Source organism: Scophthalmus maximus, chromosome 1 (genome assembly GCF_022379125.1).
Source record: "Scophthalmus maximus strain ysfricsl-2021 chromosome 1, ASM2237912v1, whole genome shotgun sequence".
In the NCBI taxonomy this organism is placed as follows: Eukaryota; Metazoa; Chordata; class Actinopteri; order Pleuronectiformes; family Scophthalmidae; genus Scophthalmus; species Scophthalmus maximus.
Window position 1 is genome coordinate 17,756,992 of NC_061515.1, and position 15,329 is coordinate 17,772,320.

At 41.5% G+C, this 15,329-nt stretch overlaps 3 protein-coding genes across 3 annotated transcripts; 2 read left to right on the forward strand and 1 right to left on the reverse strand.

The window, feature by feature from the left end:
• The first annotated feature begins 90 nt into the window (after nucleotides 1-90).
• On the forward strand, nucleotides 91-6,064 carry vsig10l (V-set and immunoglobulin domain containing 10 like). The gene is made up of 12 exons (XM_035643195.2): nucleotides 91-405; nucleotides 895-1,224; nucleotides 1,504-1,776; nucleotides 1,911-2,177; nucleotides 2,474-2,719; nucleotides 2,816-3,094; nucleotides 3,650-3,742; nucleotides 4,122-4,346; nucleotides 4,450-4,569; nucleotides 4,676-4,716; nucleotides 4,875-4,961; nucleotides 5,059-6,064. Exons 1-12 carry the CDS (start codon nucleotides 333-335, stop codon nucleotides 5,131-5,133), a joined length of 2,109 nt encoding a protein of 702 aa, XP_035499088.2. The 5' UTR covers nucleotides 91-332; the 3' UTR covers nucleotides 5,134-6,064.
• Nucleotides 6,065-8,524: 2,460 nt separating this feature from the next.
• lim2.5 (lens intrinsic membrane protein 2.5) lies at nucleotides 8,525-12,396 on the forward strand. Its single transcript, XM_035644426.2, has 5 exons — nucleotides 8,525-8,737; nucleotides 9,960-10,172; nucleotides 11,332-11,481; nucleotides 11,702-11,836; nucleotides 12,263-12,396. The coding sequence occupies exons 2-5, from the start codon at nucleotides 9,995-9,997 to the stop codon at nucleotides 12,322-12,324; spliced, it is 525 nt and encodes a 174-aa protein (XP_035500319.1). The 5' UTR covers nucleotides 8,525-8,737; nucleotides 9,960-9,994; the 3' UTR covers nucleotides 12,325-12,396.
• Nucleotides 12,397-12,587: 191 nt separating this feature from the next.
• si:ch211-231m23.4 (free fatty acid receptor 2) lies at nucleotides 12,588-14,671 on the reverse strand. Its single transcript, XM_035644405.2, has 2 exons — nucleotides 14,481-14,671; nucleotides 12,588-13,587 (listed from the first exon to the last, which is right to left on the reverse strand). Exon 2 carries the CDS (start codon nucleotides 13,581-13,583, stop codon nucleotides 12,657-12,659), a length of 927 nt encoding a protein of 308 aa, XP_035500298.1. The 5' UTR covers nucleotides 13,584-13,587; nucleotides 14,481-14,671; the 3' UTR covers nucleotides 12,588-12,656.
• Nucleotides 14,672-15,329: the final 658 nt, after the last annotated feature.

The following is a 15,329-nucleotide window of genomic DNA, read 5'->3' on the forward strand; positions in this document are numbered from 1 at the left end:
ACTTCCTTGAAGAGCGGACAGAGACACAGACAGTACTGTTGTGTGTAAATACGTTGGGGGCGTGGTCTCACGTTCACAATCAAGGCTTCGATTCCGCACAGGTGAGCGATGTTGGCGTGCCCTGCTGCTGACAGCTCCTGCCTCGAGAGCGCGCGCGCGCAGACACACACACAGGTGGTTCAATCAGCGCGGCCCGCGACGCCAAGGACATTTTTCTTCCACAGCGGTTCGTTGTTGTGCTTGAAAAATAAATGACAAAATCAGCTGACTTTACTCGGTTACATGGGTCTACTGTAGAGGGTTTCTGAATTTTGTGAGCTACTCGACGGGAAATGATGCTGCCGGATGAATCTGCGAGGTTGGGCGCAGTTTTCCTCGTCGTTTCACTGAGCTTTTCTTTTCAAGGTAAAATTCAAATCTAAATATCCCGGTTTCAGTTTTCAGTTGTTGTTTTTTTGAACCACAGTCATTATATATTTTTTTAAATATATATATATATATTCTTGTTAGTAATTTGTGTTTTGTAAGTAATTAGTGTCATAACATGAATTAAAAAGTGGCTGAATACATTGGCTGACACTTGACAGACTGAACTATGAATTTCAAAAAAATACTCCGAGGGCACAGAGGCTGCAGGGGCCCAGAATTTGGTGCTACACCCCTGCCTGTGGCTCTCAGGCCATCCATGAGCAAGTGCTTGCTCATTGTGGGATTTGTTGGGTTTTCCATGTTATATTGTTATATTGACCTTACTATGTAAAGTGCCTTCAGACAATGTATGTTGTGATTCTGCGCTATACGAATAAAATTGAATTGAATCGCACTCAAAGAAAGAAAGAATGAATGATTGAATATTTCCTCTCCAAACTTGTGACTTTGTCTCCGTGCTGACAGGTGCATACAGCGAACTGCTGGTTTTCCCTTCTGGTCCCACCGTGGTGAATGCGAGAGCTGGCAGCAACGTGACTCTGGCTGTGTCCTTCAGTGGGGCCCCTGATCCGGTGGTCACCTGGTTCAAGGGAGGTTTACCTGTCCTCACGTGGGCCGTCGGCTCCAGTGCCGCCCCGGACGTGGCCGAGGACAACAGGGAGGTGCTGAGCGTCGAGGCGGACGGATCCCTCACCTTTGTCAGCGTGCCGTTGGGCTACACCAGTAACTACACCGTTAAAATGACAAAGTCTGGCCTGGGCGAAGCCCAGACAGCTTTCACCCTGAAAGTATTTGGTGAGTACATGATTGGTTTATATTTTGGGTATCAAGGTTTAGACCCCATGTGCTCAACCAACACTCCTTCTCTCTGTTGCTGCTAATAGGCAGCTTTGGTAATGACAAGTAAAAATATACTGTGGACATTTTTCAGGCACAAAGCTCTTAGATCAAAGAGTTGCCATCTTGATAAGATATTGTGGCGGTGCATTTGAAAGGAAAATACGTGTAATAATCATTGTGACCTAAGAGCTTCATCCTACCGTTTCCACCATCACTTCACCTCTTCTCTCACAGACATCTTCCAGGACGTGGAGCTGAGCATGCTGCCGCCTTTCGCCAAAGAGGGAAGCGACCGGTTCACCCTGCGATATGCCATGTCGCAAGGGGTGGTTGAGCAACAGACGTGGCTCTTCAATGAAGGCGAGATAAAAACCAGCTCGCACTACTCGGTGGAGCAGAGTAGCCTGGTGATCCTCAACCCGAAGCGAGGTGACACAGGATGGTACACGGTGATACTGACAAACCCCTTCAGCCGCGCGTCGACTCGCATCAATGTCACTGTGCTGTGTAAGACTAATGACTTTGATTGATGTTATTATTTACTTATTCTTTATCCTTGTCTTTCTGAATTTCTGTCTGTGTTGAATCCTGTTTTTTATTGTCTTATACATCTCCTCTCTATTCTTTGTGGTCTTCTTCAGATGGACCAGAGGAGCCCATAGTAGAGGCCCGTCCTCCTCTGCCTTTCTATGTATCGGGGGACTCCCTGAGCCTCTTCTGCCGGGCGGAGGGAATCCCACAGCCGACTGCTGAGTGGATCTTTGGTGGTCAGACCCTTTCAGATTCCCGCGAAGGAGTCCTGAATCGAACAAATGTACACGTCAGTCAAGGAGGTGTTTATACGTGCAAGTTAATCAATGAGCTGACAAAAGAGCAGCTCCAACGGAGCATGACTTTAAGTGTTTATGGTATGTGAAAAGCACAAATTTTATCTCTTCAGTGTACGTATGTGATGAGATTCAGCATTCTGCACCTCTCCGTATTGCAGGAATTTTTCCTAAATGATTCTTTCTTGGGAGAAAAACATGATTTGTTTACACAAGGAAGTTTTAAGATTCAATATCTCAACTTTTTCATAAAATCTTTAAGATTACAAAATCTATCTTTACACTTATACAGACCTTTATTGTCAACATTTTCATGTTTGTCTGAATAATATATGTAAATATGGACCTAAACTTGAATAACTTCTCTCTTGGAACAGAGAGGCCGTCAGGAAACCCGACATGCTCAGTGCAGTCGGTGAATGTGAACGCCGACCTGCAGTATCACTGTCAGTGGCTGGGGGGAACCCCACTGGCCCAGCTGTCTTTCCCGGCACTGAGCAGCACCAGCAGCGGAGCAGGGAACTTCAGTATGACTGTCCCCGCCTCAGATACCTTCAACGGGAAAACTGTCAAATGCATGGCCGTCCACCCAGTTGAACAGAATCAGTGCAATATTACTGCAAGTAAGTTTCAGATGTTTTATCGGGTTATCAGACGAGGATTTGCAAGTGATTTAAAAGAAACAAACTGAAACTTATGCAAAGCCTCATCTCCCCCAGGTAGTCCAGCGGAGTTCCTCCCAGCTGTGAGAACCACAGTTAACTCCGAGGGCAAAATAGTGGTCGCCATCCACTGTGTCAGCGAGGCCGCGCCTCAGGCTGTGGTGTCATGGTCCAAAGGCAGCGAGGCCGTCACCAACGGGACAACTTACCAGATCAGCAATGACACCACACACCTCAAGATCCACGGTTACAACGTCAGCAACTTTCTCCAGCAAAAATACACCTGCACCTGCCGCAACCCACTGGGCAGCCAGAGACTGGAAATACAGTTACGAGGTATAGAATTCCTGCTATTATTTTGGATATATACCAGATACTGCTGTTAATACCATTGTGTTTATATATATATACTAGACATTTTCACTAGACATTTTGTAGACCAAACTTTGAATTTATTTAGAAATGTAGTAAATAATACATAATGAAATCCTCTTTAATTGTTTTTAGTTGCAGACCTTTTTCCAGATGAGTTATTTTTATATAAATGTTCTTATCTAATATGAAATATTGAAAGGTATTTATTGTGACAGCATAATTTTATGTTGTTGTGTTGATGCTCATGTGGTTAGATCTTCCACCACTGCCGTACAGTAGAGTGGTTGTTTGTGTCGTCTCCAATTCTTTGTTCCCCCGGCTTCTTATTTGCAGTACCACTACTACTGCTAGCATTACCAGAGTCAAAAGACACAATGGACTCTTAGACCGGGAGCCAAGTAATGCCTGGGATTGCTCTTTCCCTTTAAACAAAGCTCTCCAGTCTTGTCCACCCTCACCCCCCTCTCCTGTCCTCCTCCTGATCTCCCCCCTTGTTCACAATCCCTCTTTCTCCAGGACCGTCGGTGTCACGTTCCAGTTTGTTCCCTAATCAAGATGGAACCATCATCACGTTGACCTGGGAGGTCCCGTCTACCTCTATCGTTACAGGTAAAGCAGTAACTGACTTAGAAAAGCAGATCTGCAAAGACAAAGGGGGATTTCTCTTCACAGGGACAAAACACGCCCTTCTCATTTAGAATTTGAACACGTCAGCGAATCTGCTTCCAACAGGGTGTTGAAAACAGAAACCTTACCTCGAACATAGGGGTGTCAATATTGTGTTGTGACACCACCAGCTGAGCTGCGCTTTGCTTCCAAGAACTAAAGTACTGTGAAAAGCAAATGTCAGTTTATGTTGTGTCCCCTTCTCTGTCAGTTAGTATGTACATGAGATGACAGCAACATGTCCTACTGTATCTGATTTGGTGGCAGCTCAATTTTGATGCTAGCATCCTGATAAACAGAATTGCTTTTGCTTTTTGGAAAGGGTTTGACGTCCAAATGAAAGGACCAGACCTCGTACCAGAAATTCGTAATAGCACCCAAACCAGAGCCACGTCGAACGAATATCGCACCGTCCAGCAGAAACCTGGCTCTGCTCGGAGTGCAGACGTCTTTCTCCTCGATCCCGACTTGACGTACCGCTTCCGAGTCGTCCCCAAAGCTCGTCTGACTGACGGAGAGCCGTCTGAGGTCCATAGAATTGGCCCGGGTATGGCAAATCTTCAGACCGACTCCATTTTTTTACCACAGCGTGAGGGACGATACAACGCTTGTGAAATCATTGGTTACCGTCTGTGTCGTTGATGCTGTAGGTGAAGGTCTGAGTGGTCCTGCCATAACTGGCATTGCAGCTGGAATCCCCTGCAGCCTCCTCTTCCTGCTCCTGCTGGGTGGCCTCATCTACCTGTGCATCTACTGCAACAAGAACAAAAGTAGGCGACTCACGCTTAGAACCAAATGTGAAGTCTTTACGCACGGTGGCGTATTCTCTTTACTTTCTGCGATGAATAATTTTGACTCCACTTCGGTGTTTTGCAGGTCGACAGGCAAGATATCCAGTGTCCCGAGCTGTTGAGAAGGTTGGAAACTCTCACGTATTATTTCACATAATTAATCTTAAGGAGTTTACCTGAGTAGCTTCAATATCAATAGATGATGGGGGGTGTTATATAGGATTGTCAGGTACTGTATGTTGTCATTCATTAGCACGTTCTACAGTGAATTATCCTCTTGACAGGCAATAACAACCCAATCAGAAACGACGCCTCATAACCTGCTGACAGGAGGGCTGAAGTCTCCTCCCGATTACAACCGGTTACAGCTGGTACTTTCTTCTTTTCTACTAAATCATAAGTGGAATATCAGTTCTCTTTTTTTTGGATGTACTCTAAATGATTTGGCCTTTGTCTGTTTTCTTTCAGAATCCCTCTGAAAGATCCGTGGCTCTCCCCACATTCGTCCCTCCACCGCCTGTCAGAGTCGCCACAACTGTCTGAACAAACAGGATTTGTGTATATTGATTTTGTACGGCATTTTACTTTTAATTTTAAATCTATGATATTTTTTATATTTGTGTCGTTATTTTAACTAAAACATGGAATAATGTCAAACTGTTTTAAATTTCCGGTTTTGTAGCCATATTTATTGATAATAAAGTTTTCAAGTTATCTCTGTAAATCTATTTAGTCCACCACAGTCACCCTCCTTTTAATTTTATTATTTTTTATTTTTTAAATTATGAATTTTTAATTTAAAACACAAATTTAACATTAACATTGTCATTTTAATTTCTGATTAGATTAACAATTGATTTATAATGCAATTATAATATTTACTTAAATTGTCTGTTTTATATTTTAATAAATCAGTTACATATTCTGAAAATCTGTCAACACTAGTGAATTATGGAATGGGGAACAAAAACAGGGAATGTTTTGTACCAAATATCTGTATTTTTTATTTCTTAAGGTTTAAAACAGAAAATCTAATTTGTTTTGGCCATTTGTCCGTTTTATCAGCTAGTGTCCACATTTGTGATATTTTAAATGTTTTATGAAATTGCATTTGTGTGTGTGTGTGTATATATGTATACACACACAGTTTAAAAAAAGTTATAGTGGATGACTTTGAGAAGGTCCTGTTTTTTTCTGTTATATATGCGGGATTCAATGTATTATAGTCTTACATCATTTTCATGCTGTGATAATTCTTAACTGGCTCCAGGACTATATAAAACTGTTTTTTTGGGGCATGTGTCAAATGAAGTGAGGGTCCTGGTTTGACCACACGTGGAAAAAACAATATTGACCAAAATTCCTTAGTAATCTTATGTTTATATAGTATAGGTACACAAGTACAATTTTAATCATTGGGGTATTAATAAGTTGTGCTGCTATCATTGCTAATGCTATCATTAATAACATCTTTAAATCTAGAAGTCTCACAGGTTTCTTCCTTTTAAAACTGTTGTTTTTCTGTGATGCTTAAAAGTCTGATGTTCAGCTGATGTTTCATATCTTTGCAGCAGATGGTGCTGTTGACTGTGGTCTGCACTGACTCCGTTCGGTTCTACCTTAGTTGAGCAGCTGCGGCTTTTACCATTTTTTAAAAATTATTCTAACACATAACTAATTGAAAAGTAGCCTCCAGGTTAAATCTGATTCATAGAATATAAATCAGGATTAATAGCCATGTCCTGGATTGAAGCCTGCTGTCACTCAAAAGACTAAATATTTTACAACCAGGGTTATACAGATATAGACAACAAGAATTTAAAGTAATGTTTGCTGCTGCTGCCGCCGCCACCAAAAAATAGGGTTATTGTGGGCTAATAATGTCAACAGTTAGACTTATCGTAGTCCTGAAATTCCATCATCGGTTTCTCAGTTTCTTTGTAAATCGTACTGACATTTACCAAAATGTCTCCCGTCGTGTGTCACATCCCTGAGGAAACGGGCTGAATGTGTAAACAATGCATTTATATGGTCCCAAGTCACAACAAGCTTAATGATTTAACATGAGTGATCTTTTCCAACTTCACGAGATTCATCCTTCCAGCCCATGTAACCAACAGCACATCAATTATCAGCTCTCATCATGGAAAGAGCCCCATCTTCGGTCCTTTCTGGTTGTTGCACGTCCTACATGGTCGTAGGTCAGTAAAGGTCATAAAGTACCTACAGCTTGATTTAAAAAAACATTTATTTTTAACTTAGACACTATTGTAACCATCTCTCTCTCTCTCTCTCTTTCTGTCTGCAATAAGATTCTCACCCTGATGCCAACATCTGGACAGCACTGAAAATACTTAGTGTAACTTTTGAAAACCACTCTTCAGAATCACTTATAACCATTATTAATAATAGCCTTTTATCTGTTGGCTTTTTATGTAAGCTTTATGTCTTTTTATACCGATGTTTACCTTGTAGCACTTGGAGATTAGTTTTTTAATGTAAAGTGCTTAACACAATGTGTTATAATTTTTTTTTTATTAACCATGGAAATGCCTTTTTCAAACTTTAATTTCGAGGCCAGCGATGCGTTTAAACACCTCACCATTATCACACCATTGAGGTCAACATATTGTGTAGTCTAATATTTTAGTCTGTGCATTTTTTAGTTTGTGCCAGGTGAATTGTCTGTACTCCATGAAAGAAATTGATCTAATTTGGTGCTAGTACTTTGTTTTATCTCGTTTGTATTCGGATTTTAGATGTCAGAAAAAAAATACAAAAAACTACCTTTGAGCTCAGCTGTAGTAAATGTGGTTTTACCTCTTAAGAGCGCTGTTGTAAAGGGCAATGTTGATCACAATGATGAAGTAATGACACTGAAAAGCTAACTAATAACAATAATAACAGTTTAGTGTTAAAACAAACTAAACACATCAGTAGCTGTGTACAGTATTGATTTTGTCCACGACAAAATATTGAAAGAATATTAATTCCCTGCATCCACAATGGAAATAATCATTTTAGCTTTTTTCTGTGTTTATGTTCAGTGATCGTTATATTTAAGACAGTTTGTTAATTGGAATATGAAATAAATCTCATAACTTAAGTAAGGTTAATTACATAAGATGGAATTGCTGCTGCAGAGTTCCCTGAATATGAACACAGAGAACCTAAGATGTAATCACCTGTGCAGATATTACTTCCCTCTTTTTTCTTGAATAAGCCATCCAATGTGGCGGCTGTAACTATTTTGACATGGTGCAAACCCAAATAGATTCATTGCCTTGCCACTTTATTAGGTCCACTTGTTCAGATTGGTGCAATTCAGTTAAAAACTACTGCACTACCCCAATAAAAGACAGTGTCAATCAAAACTAAATATTATGGCTGAGCCGTTTTATATTCTTTTAGATTCAACAGGTACCAATATTATATATTACAAAATATTTTAAATACTTTAGGTGTCAAATTTCAATATGCAGGATTGGTGCAATGTTTTCCACAATATCATTACATATTGATGCTGTAATCTATAACACTCTTTGAACACAGCGTTTCATTTGAATAAGCGGCTCTTTGGTCATGTGTCTGTTGCAAGCGTGTGTGTGTGTGTGTGTTTGTGTGTGCGTGCGTGCGTGTGTGTGTGTGTGTGTTTGTGTGTGCGTGCGTGCGTGCGTGTCCCTGTGACCACACCCCAGCCACCCTGAATGAAAGTGTGCACTTCGGCATTTTCCATTGACCCGAGCAGTACTGCAAGCCTTTGCACATCCTAAGTTCCAGAACGCCCAACAGAACAACAGACGAGGGCCGCGCCGCCACAGCCTCGTATCCCAGAACCTCGCCCATCCCCCAGCACCGGCATCACCCCTCCCCTTACCCCTGACCCCCCGAAATACTCCCATGTCGTCCAGTGTGAAAGAGTCACGTGGCCTCTGGCCCACCAGCTCAAGTGCATTTGTTCTGTGCCGATTGTTTTAAAGGATTTTGCCTCCATCAACAGAAAAGTGGAGAGGATAACTTTTTGGAATTCAGCCTTGGGCTTCCTCTTTGAAATTTCGCTCACTCCTGGCTAGCACTCTCTCTCTCTCACTCTTTCCCTGAGGAAAGGCTGACACTTAAGGGGATTGACATATCCTGAGGAATTCAGGTAAGGTGATGTCATGGGTCTGTTTGTTAATGGCTGATGCCACATAGATGATAAGAACAGGGAATGAAAATAACAAAGAACAGTGCGCATCAGAGCGTGCCAACCAGTGGGTGTATGCGTCACGGAGGCCATGAGGGTCTTCAGGATGTGATAATCACAGCTTTTCAGGATTTTTAGCTCAAATCATGTACATTAAATGTGAACATGTTTTTTTTCTAACTGTGTTGTTGTTGTTGTTTTCAAATTCTTTATTTTCAGTATTGACCACAAATTGGTTTGACTGAATCACACATTTCTCAAGATTTCACTGCAAACTTGAGGATTCAAGATTTAGCTGCTTCCTGATTTCTTTTGCTGTTGTTTACATCACTTTGCTGTTGTTGTTGTTGTTGTTGTTGTCATACTCAGAAGCTACACAGGGGAACATGATTTTGCTTATTTTTAAGGAGTTGGACTAAACTTCCCAAGAAATTCCCTTCTTTGTTTCATTTAAGCTGATGTCCGTCCTTCTCATTTTAAAACTGTTGAATACTAAGCACAAAGATTCATGTGCATCAGCTGTAAGCGTCTCTCACTGCACAGTTAGTTGTGTTTGAGTTTATGATACTTTCTAATTTGGCCCAGGAAATTTGCAGTAGTGAGTATGAAAACAAGACTGACACGTCAAAGTGTCTTCTGTGAAACAAGCCTAAAGATAAAACCAGCTTCAGACAGAATGAGGAAGTGCAAATGTTTCTCTGAGTCCAATGGTGCAGGCCCAGTATTCTTATGACATCTAGCTGATGTTATTCTTTGCACACTCACAAATGGTCTACAGGAAGAAAGCGACTTCAGTCTTTGAGGAAATTTAGGTGTAAAAATGTAAAGATTCAACACTGTTTCCAATTGGTCAAATAGTAAAGATGGTATGTGTGTCATAAAAGAATGCTGGTTTACAACCCGGCCCTGTTGATGAAATTTAAACAGGTAGTAAGAATGAATGAGATATAGATACTTATTGACCTAACTCTAGCTTTAAGATACGCCCTAATGTGACAGCAGACTGAACCTGGCAGCTTCTTGATATTTCAGGCCTTTCCTGTCTTTGCAACAAACCATTCTGTGATCATTTTCCTACAGAATAAACATTGAACCCAAGGCCACAAAACGCATTCTTAGAAAGGTTGTCCCCCCCCCCCCACGCAACTTCATCAAGTTCCCAACTTATTTCCTTTTCGCACAGTGCACCAAGCCGTTGCCGCAGTCATAGTGTCACTCATGATGTACAGCTTCATGGGAGGGGGCCTGTTTTGTGCCATCGTGGGGAACATCTTGTTGGTGGTCTCCACGGCCACGGACTACTGGATGCAGTACCGTCTGTCTGGCAGCTTTGCCCATCAGGGCCTGTGGAGGTACTGCATGTCTGGCAAGTGCTACATGCAGACGGACAGCATTGGTAAGTGGTCAAACACCTTTCTCGTACCACCACGACTTCACGTTTTAGGCGTAACAATAGTTTTCCAGGTGACTCTCGCAGGATCAGGAGGAGATACAGTCACACCAATATCATATTTCAGCACTTTGAGATTGCTTTTGGTGATGAAAAGTGCTCTATTAATGCAATTTATTACTATTGTTATAATTATTATTATTATGCTTTATGCCATATGCTAACATCTACACGCTGACATGATCTAAATATAATGTGGGGGATGGCGAAGTAAATGTTTACCATGTTCATCAACCTAGTTTACTCATTAGCACAAACGGGATGTAGGGATGGAGATGTTTTTAGATTTGCAGGTATTCGTTCCAAAAAAACTAAGAAATTGACAGATCTGATCCGATTATGGTCCCAGATGAAAAGTCAGAAGATCCTGTACAATTCTTGAATGTCTGAACCAAATTTCATGGCACTTCATCCGAGTGTTGTTGAGACATTTCACCCAAAAGCAAAAATTTGTCAGCCTCCTGAATGGAATAACCAAAGTCATCAGGAATCATCATTTGGTAAACCACGAATTTCTGCGGAAGATTTATCAATCGATTTTATAGTTCCAGAGATTTTTGTGTCTGGACCAAAGTGTGGACTGTACTCCAATAAGTAAATAAATAACAGTATAGAATTTCCACCTGAATCAAAGAATACTATGCATTTTCCTTTCAACCATCTTGTCTCTGAACATCTGTGTTTCTTATGGTAGCACTGCGTGGACCAATTGACCAAGTAGCTTATTATTTTACTTTTTTTTATTATTATTTTTATTATTTAAATTCCTCCTTAACTATTTCAGCATGTACAATACTGTCATATAGGCTCTATGGGATGGGAACATGCCTACTGACTGAGTGCAGATGTGGGTCATTGTGGCACTGCATTATACTGTACATGTTGAATCTGATTGGAAGCTCTTCTGAAATATGAAAATGTAGCCCATCATGTTCAAGGGGTCGGCAGAAATATCAGGAGATAGATTCACTCCCAGGAAACATTTGTGTGAGTGGGTGCACTTGGGAGAAAATGTTCATATCACATGGAAGGTTTATCATTTCCACTTTGTCTTCCTGTGCGTATCTTTATTGTATTTTTTTTCTTCTTTCTCACTCCTCCTCAGCCTACTGGAATGCCACTCGTGCGTTCATGATCCTCTCTGCCATGTCATGCTTTGCCGGCATCATTGCAGGAATCCTCTCCTTTGCCCACTTCTCCGCCTTTGAGAGGTTCAACCGCTCATTCGCCGCCGGGATAATGTTCTTTGTGTCAAGTGAGTCATTAACCAAATGCCATGCCATAAAATGTTGTTGTCGACATCACATTGGCCATGAAGGGTGTATTATGTGGGGAATTTGATTATCAAGTAACCGTGAGGCACAGTCCACTTGGCCTGCCATAGAAACTGTCCTTGCACAACGTGACCCTCAACTGAAAATGACTTCATATTACAAATACTAATTTTAATGCGTCACTCTCTGCCACAATGCCAGCTCTCTTCGTTCTGCTTGCAATGGCCATTTACACTGGGGTGACGGTGAACTTCCTGGGCAAGCGTTTCGGTGACTGGCGCTTCTCTTGGTCCTACATACTGGGTTGGGTGGCTCTGCTCATGACCTTCTTTGCAGGTTTGTTGATATAAAGGAGTGCCGTTAAGCCATATTACGGGATATTATTGTAAAACTGAGGAACATCTCAGGCAAATGATAAAATCACAAATAAACTGCTCTTACACAATCGTTTAATTTTCCTCAAACTTTATTCACAATAATTGTTGAACTTGCTGTTAGGAGTTAGTGCAGTCTCACCAGATTTGCACACATTAAAAAAAAGCCCTCTATATATTTTCAATATGTATATTTTTCAAACTCACACATCCTTAAGCTTTAGATTTACCAGGTTACTAAAAAAAAAACATAGCACCAAATTTTCTGTCCATTACTTTGTTGTTGTTCCACTATCTTCTACTGCTCATTTCAGCTGTGCATCAGAAATAAATAGCCTTAGTGGTAATTAATGCTCTATCACTTTATGACTTTTGTTTTGTCTTGCAGGTATATTCTACATGTGTGCCTACAGAATGCATGAGTGCAGAAGAGTGGCCGGCCCACGTTAGAGTAACCAGGAAATGCTGTGTCCGTGGACGCGAAGGATGTCAATTTCAATTCAAAAATTCAGAACTTTCTCGAAAATATAAAATAAAATTCGGCATTTTGCATATGCATAAAACATGTCTTCGGGTTTTGTATTTAGATGGTATACATTGTTTTGGGTAGGAAGCAACACAGTCATATCACACATCGCTCTATAATGTTAACAAATGTTAAATATGGCCACAGGTCAGCTGTTGACGCTATCTGTACAGTACTGCATATTCAAATATGATTTTCATAATAAACAGTACAATAATAAAATTGACGCTGGATATGTACATATTAAAAGTGTGTTTTAATCTTGGCCAGTGCTTGTGCCCGGCCTTTGTGATCCTGCTACCTTGGGTCTAAACTTCCTGAAAATTGACTTTTCACTCCCGCAGCGGAAGGCAGAGGAGGAAAAGTAGAAGATGATCGGATCAATACAGGTGTTGAAGGTGCTAAACAGCAAGGTGTAGTACCGCCATTTTGGGCTGGCACCCTGAAAGTAACCCACTAGATGAGAGAGATTGTACGGCACCACACAAATGAAGAACACAGCTAGGGTCCCCAGCGCCATCCCGATGGCCTTCTGCTTCTGCATCTGGGATATCCTGGGGCGGCTGTACAGGATCAAGATGCAGCGCAAGTAGCAGTAAATAGAGATTAGAAGAGGTACCAAGCAGAGCATGAAGAAAATCTCAAAGCGCACTGGGAGGAGGATCTCCAGCTGCCTCTCCGTGAAGTTCTCGTAGCAAACGTTGGCGTCCGGGTTTTTGCTGGCTAGCGACGGGTGGTGCTGGGTGATGAAAGTGATACTGCAGTGTCCTGCGGAGATCAGCCAAACAACAGCACTGACCACCACCGCGTACACAGGCTTGTGCAGCTTATGATAGGTGATGGGGAAAGCGACGCTGATGTAGCGAACCACACTGACCGCCATCAGCAACAGGGAGCTGGTGTAGATCGTGGAGAAGAAGGTGAAGGAGGTGATGGAGCACAGAAAGTCGGGCAGGTTCCATGCCATGCCTGACGCCGCCTCATGCATCTTGAGAGGGAGGATCATCAGGAAGAGCAGGTCAGAGATGGTCAGGTTGAGGAGCAGGATGTCCATCGGGTGGGGCTTGGACCGGATCTTGACACTGAAGGCATAGAGAGCCAGGAGGTTGGCTGGCAGGCCAATCAGGAAGGAAATGATGTAAACCGAGAGAAGGATGTCACTCTTCACCGTTGCGTCCACCATGGCCCTAAACCAAAAGAAGAAGGGCCAGTTGGCAACCAACTGTTGAAATGTACAGATTGTTTGTGTACCTGTGACAAACTGTGGTGTCTGACCTGATAAATTAATGTCTGTAAATGCATGATGAATGTATGCAGGAAGTGAGAAAATATCTTTGGAAAAACCTAAATGTAGCTCTGCTACCAAAATGCATATAGTGGTTTTCTAGTCATATAGACCACTCAAAGCACTTTACAGGAAAGTCACATTCACCCATTCACACACATTCATACAGCGCTGCTATTTACCACGCATTTTTCTGTCACATTCATACTCATTCATGCACTGTCGGAAGAGCCGTCAGAGGCAAGTTAGGGTTAAGTGTCTTTCCCAAGGACACAACGGCATGTGTACTGGCGGGAGGTGGGATCGAACCGCCAACCTTCGGGTAGGTGGCTGAAAGACTCTACTTCCTGAGCCACAGCCGCCCTAATTGGTCTGTCCATCAATCCCACATTAACTGAAAGGTGTTAAAGGGCTATTTGTAAAGGGACTTTTTGATGGCAGATATAACTGTCCAGCGACAAAACAGGCAGACTGACCCAGGGCCAGCATGCAAACCAGAAAAAAGCAAAACAAGCCTTTTGGTGCAAATAAATGTATTTTTACAACAGAGTCATGGTTTTTCACAAACACAAGTATGTGGTTGCTGTATGTCAATATACAACTAATCTTTTCAGATTTTAAAGAAGTACATTTTTTATTTCCCTCTTCTTTGTATGAGAATGAGTTAACTTTTTTTCGTGTCTCTAATTACAGAGCAATTCAAACCCAAATGAGCCATAGTCAGCTCTCATTCCCAGATTCCAGACAGCATGTGGAATTTCAAGAGAACAATCTTTTAATAACGTATCTACTTACCTAGCAGTAGAAGTTTTCAAAAACTGCAACGAAACCTCTGTGATGTTTGCCGTGCTGCGCCTTCCGTCAAAGACGACCAATTTACAACTCGTGATTTCAAAGATGAGCCGATGTAAATCAGGAAACAGAGAATCATACAGAGAATCATCAAGCCCAGAGTGAAACTCTTCTCTACCTGTTTCATACTGAGCAACAAGGAACAACACCAGTTGGTTAATAATAACTAAAATGCAAAACAGCATTTCAACATGTATGTGCTAATAAAGGACCTCCTTCCACTATATAAACATAATCATTAGGGTTTGGATTTCGTCCTGTCATACTTCTGCACTTATTCAAAGTTATGCCCACACCATCATTTATGATAAGCAAACAATTTTTCCACATCAACAATTATTTAGGACTTCTCTGAGTTCAGGTCCACCATGGCATCTTACCAAAAAGTAAATAAAGGATACGGACACAACATATACTCTGATGGACTTTATCCCACTGTACATTTGTTCTTCTCCTTTATGACAGCTTGAATTTTGGTGTCCTTACTATCAGCACTGTTTACACAGTTATCACTGCAACAGGAAAACACATGCCCCCCTCAAGCTAATAATTATCTATCTAAGTAAATATGTAAAAAAAGAAAGAAAATGCACTCAATGTGGAGAGACTAAACAATCCATGGCACCAGTTCCAGAGAGGCCACCTCAGCAGTAAATGTGGAGTACATGTCTAAAACACAGTGGCAAGGTTAACATGCATGAAAGTGATATTTAATACCAAATTGGAGATGGATGGAAATGTACAGACACAATTTCCTGCAATGCCATACGAAAATATCTCCTGTGAAATAGG

Excerpts from the sequence above, each read along its gene's own strand:
- vsig10l (XM_035643195.2), top strand. The coding sequence starts at position 333 with ATGATGCTGCCGGATGAATCTGCGAGGTTGGGCGCAGTTTTCCTCGTC. Across the intron at positions 2,178-2,473 it reads CATGACTTTAAGTGTTTATG|AGAGGCCGTCAGGAAACCCG; the intron begins GTATGTGAAAAG and ends CTCTTGGAACAG. Across the intron at positions 4,347-4,449 it reads GGTCCATAGAATTGGCCCGG|GTGAAGGTCTGAGTGGTCCT; the intron begins GTATGGCAAATC and ends TTGATGCTGTAG.
- lim2.5 (XM_035644426.2), top strand. The coding sequence starts at position 9,995 with ATGATGTACAGCTTCATGGGAGGGGGCCTGTTTTGTGCCATCGTGGGG. Across the intron at positions 11,482-11,701 it reads GATAATGTTCTTTGTGTCAA|CTCTCTTCGTTCTGCTTGCA; the intron begins GTGAGTCATTAA and ends CCACAATGCCAG. Across the intron at positions 11,837-12,262 it reads GCTCATGACCTTCTTTGCAG|GTATATTCTACATGTGTGCC; the intron begins GTTTGTTGATAT and ends TTTGTCTTGCAG.
- si:ch211-231m23.4 (XM_035644405.2), bottom strand. The coding sequence starts at position 13,583 with ATGGTGGACGCAACGGTGAAGAGTGACATCCTTCTCTCGGTTTACATC.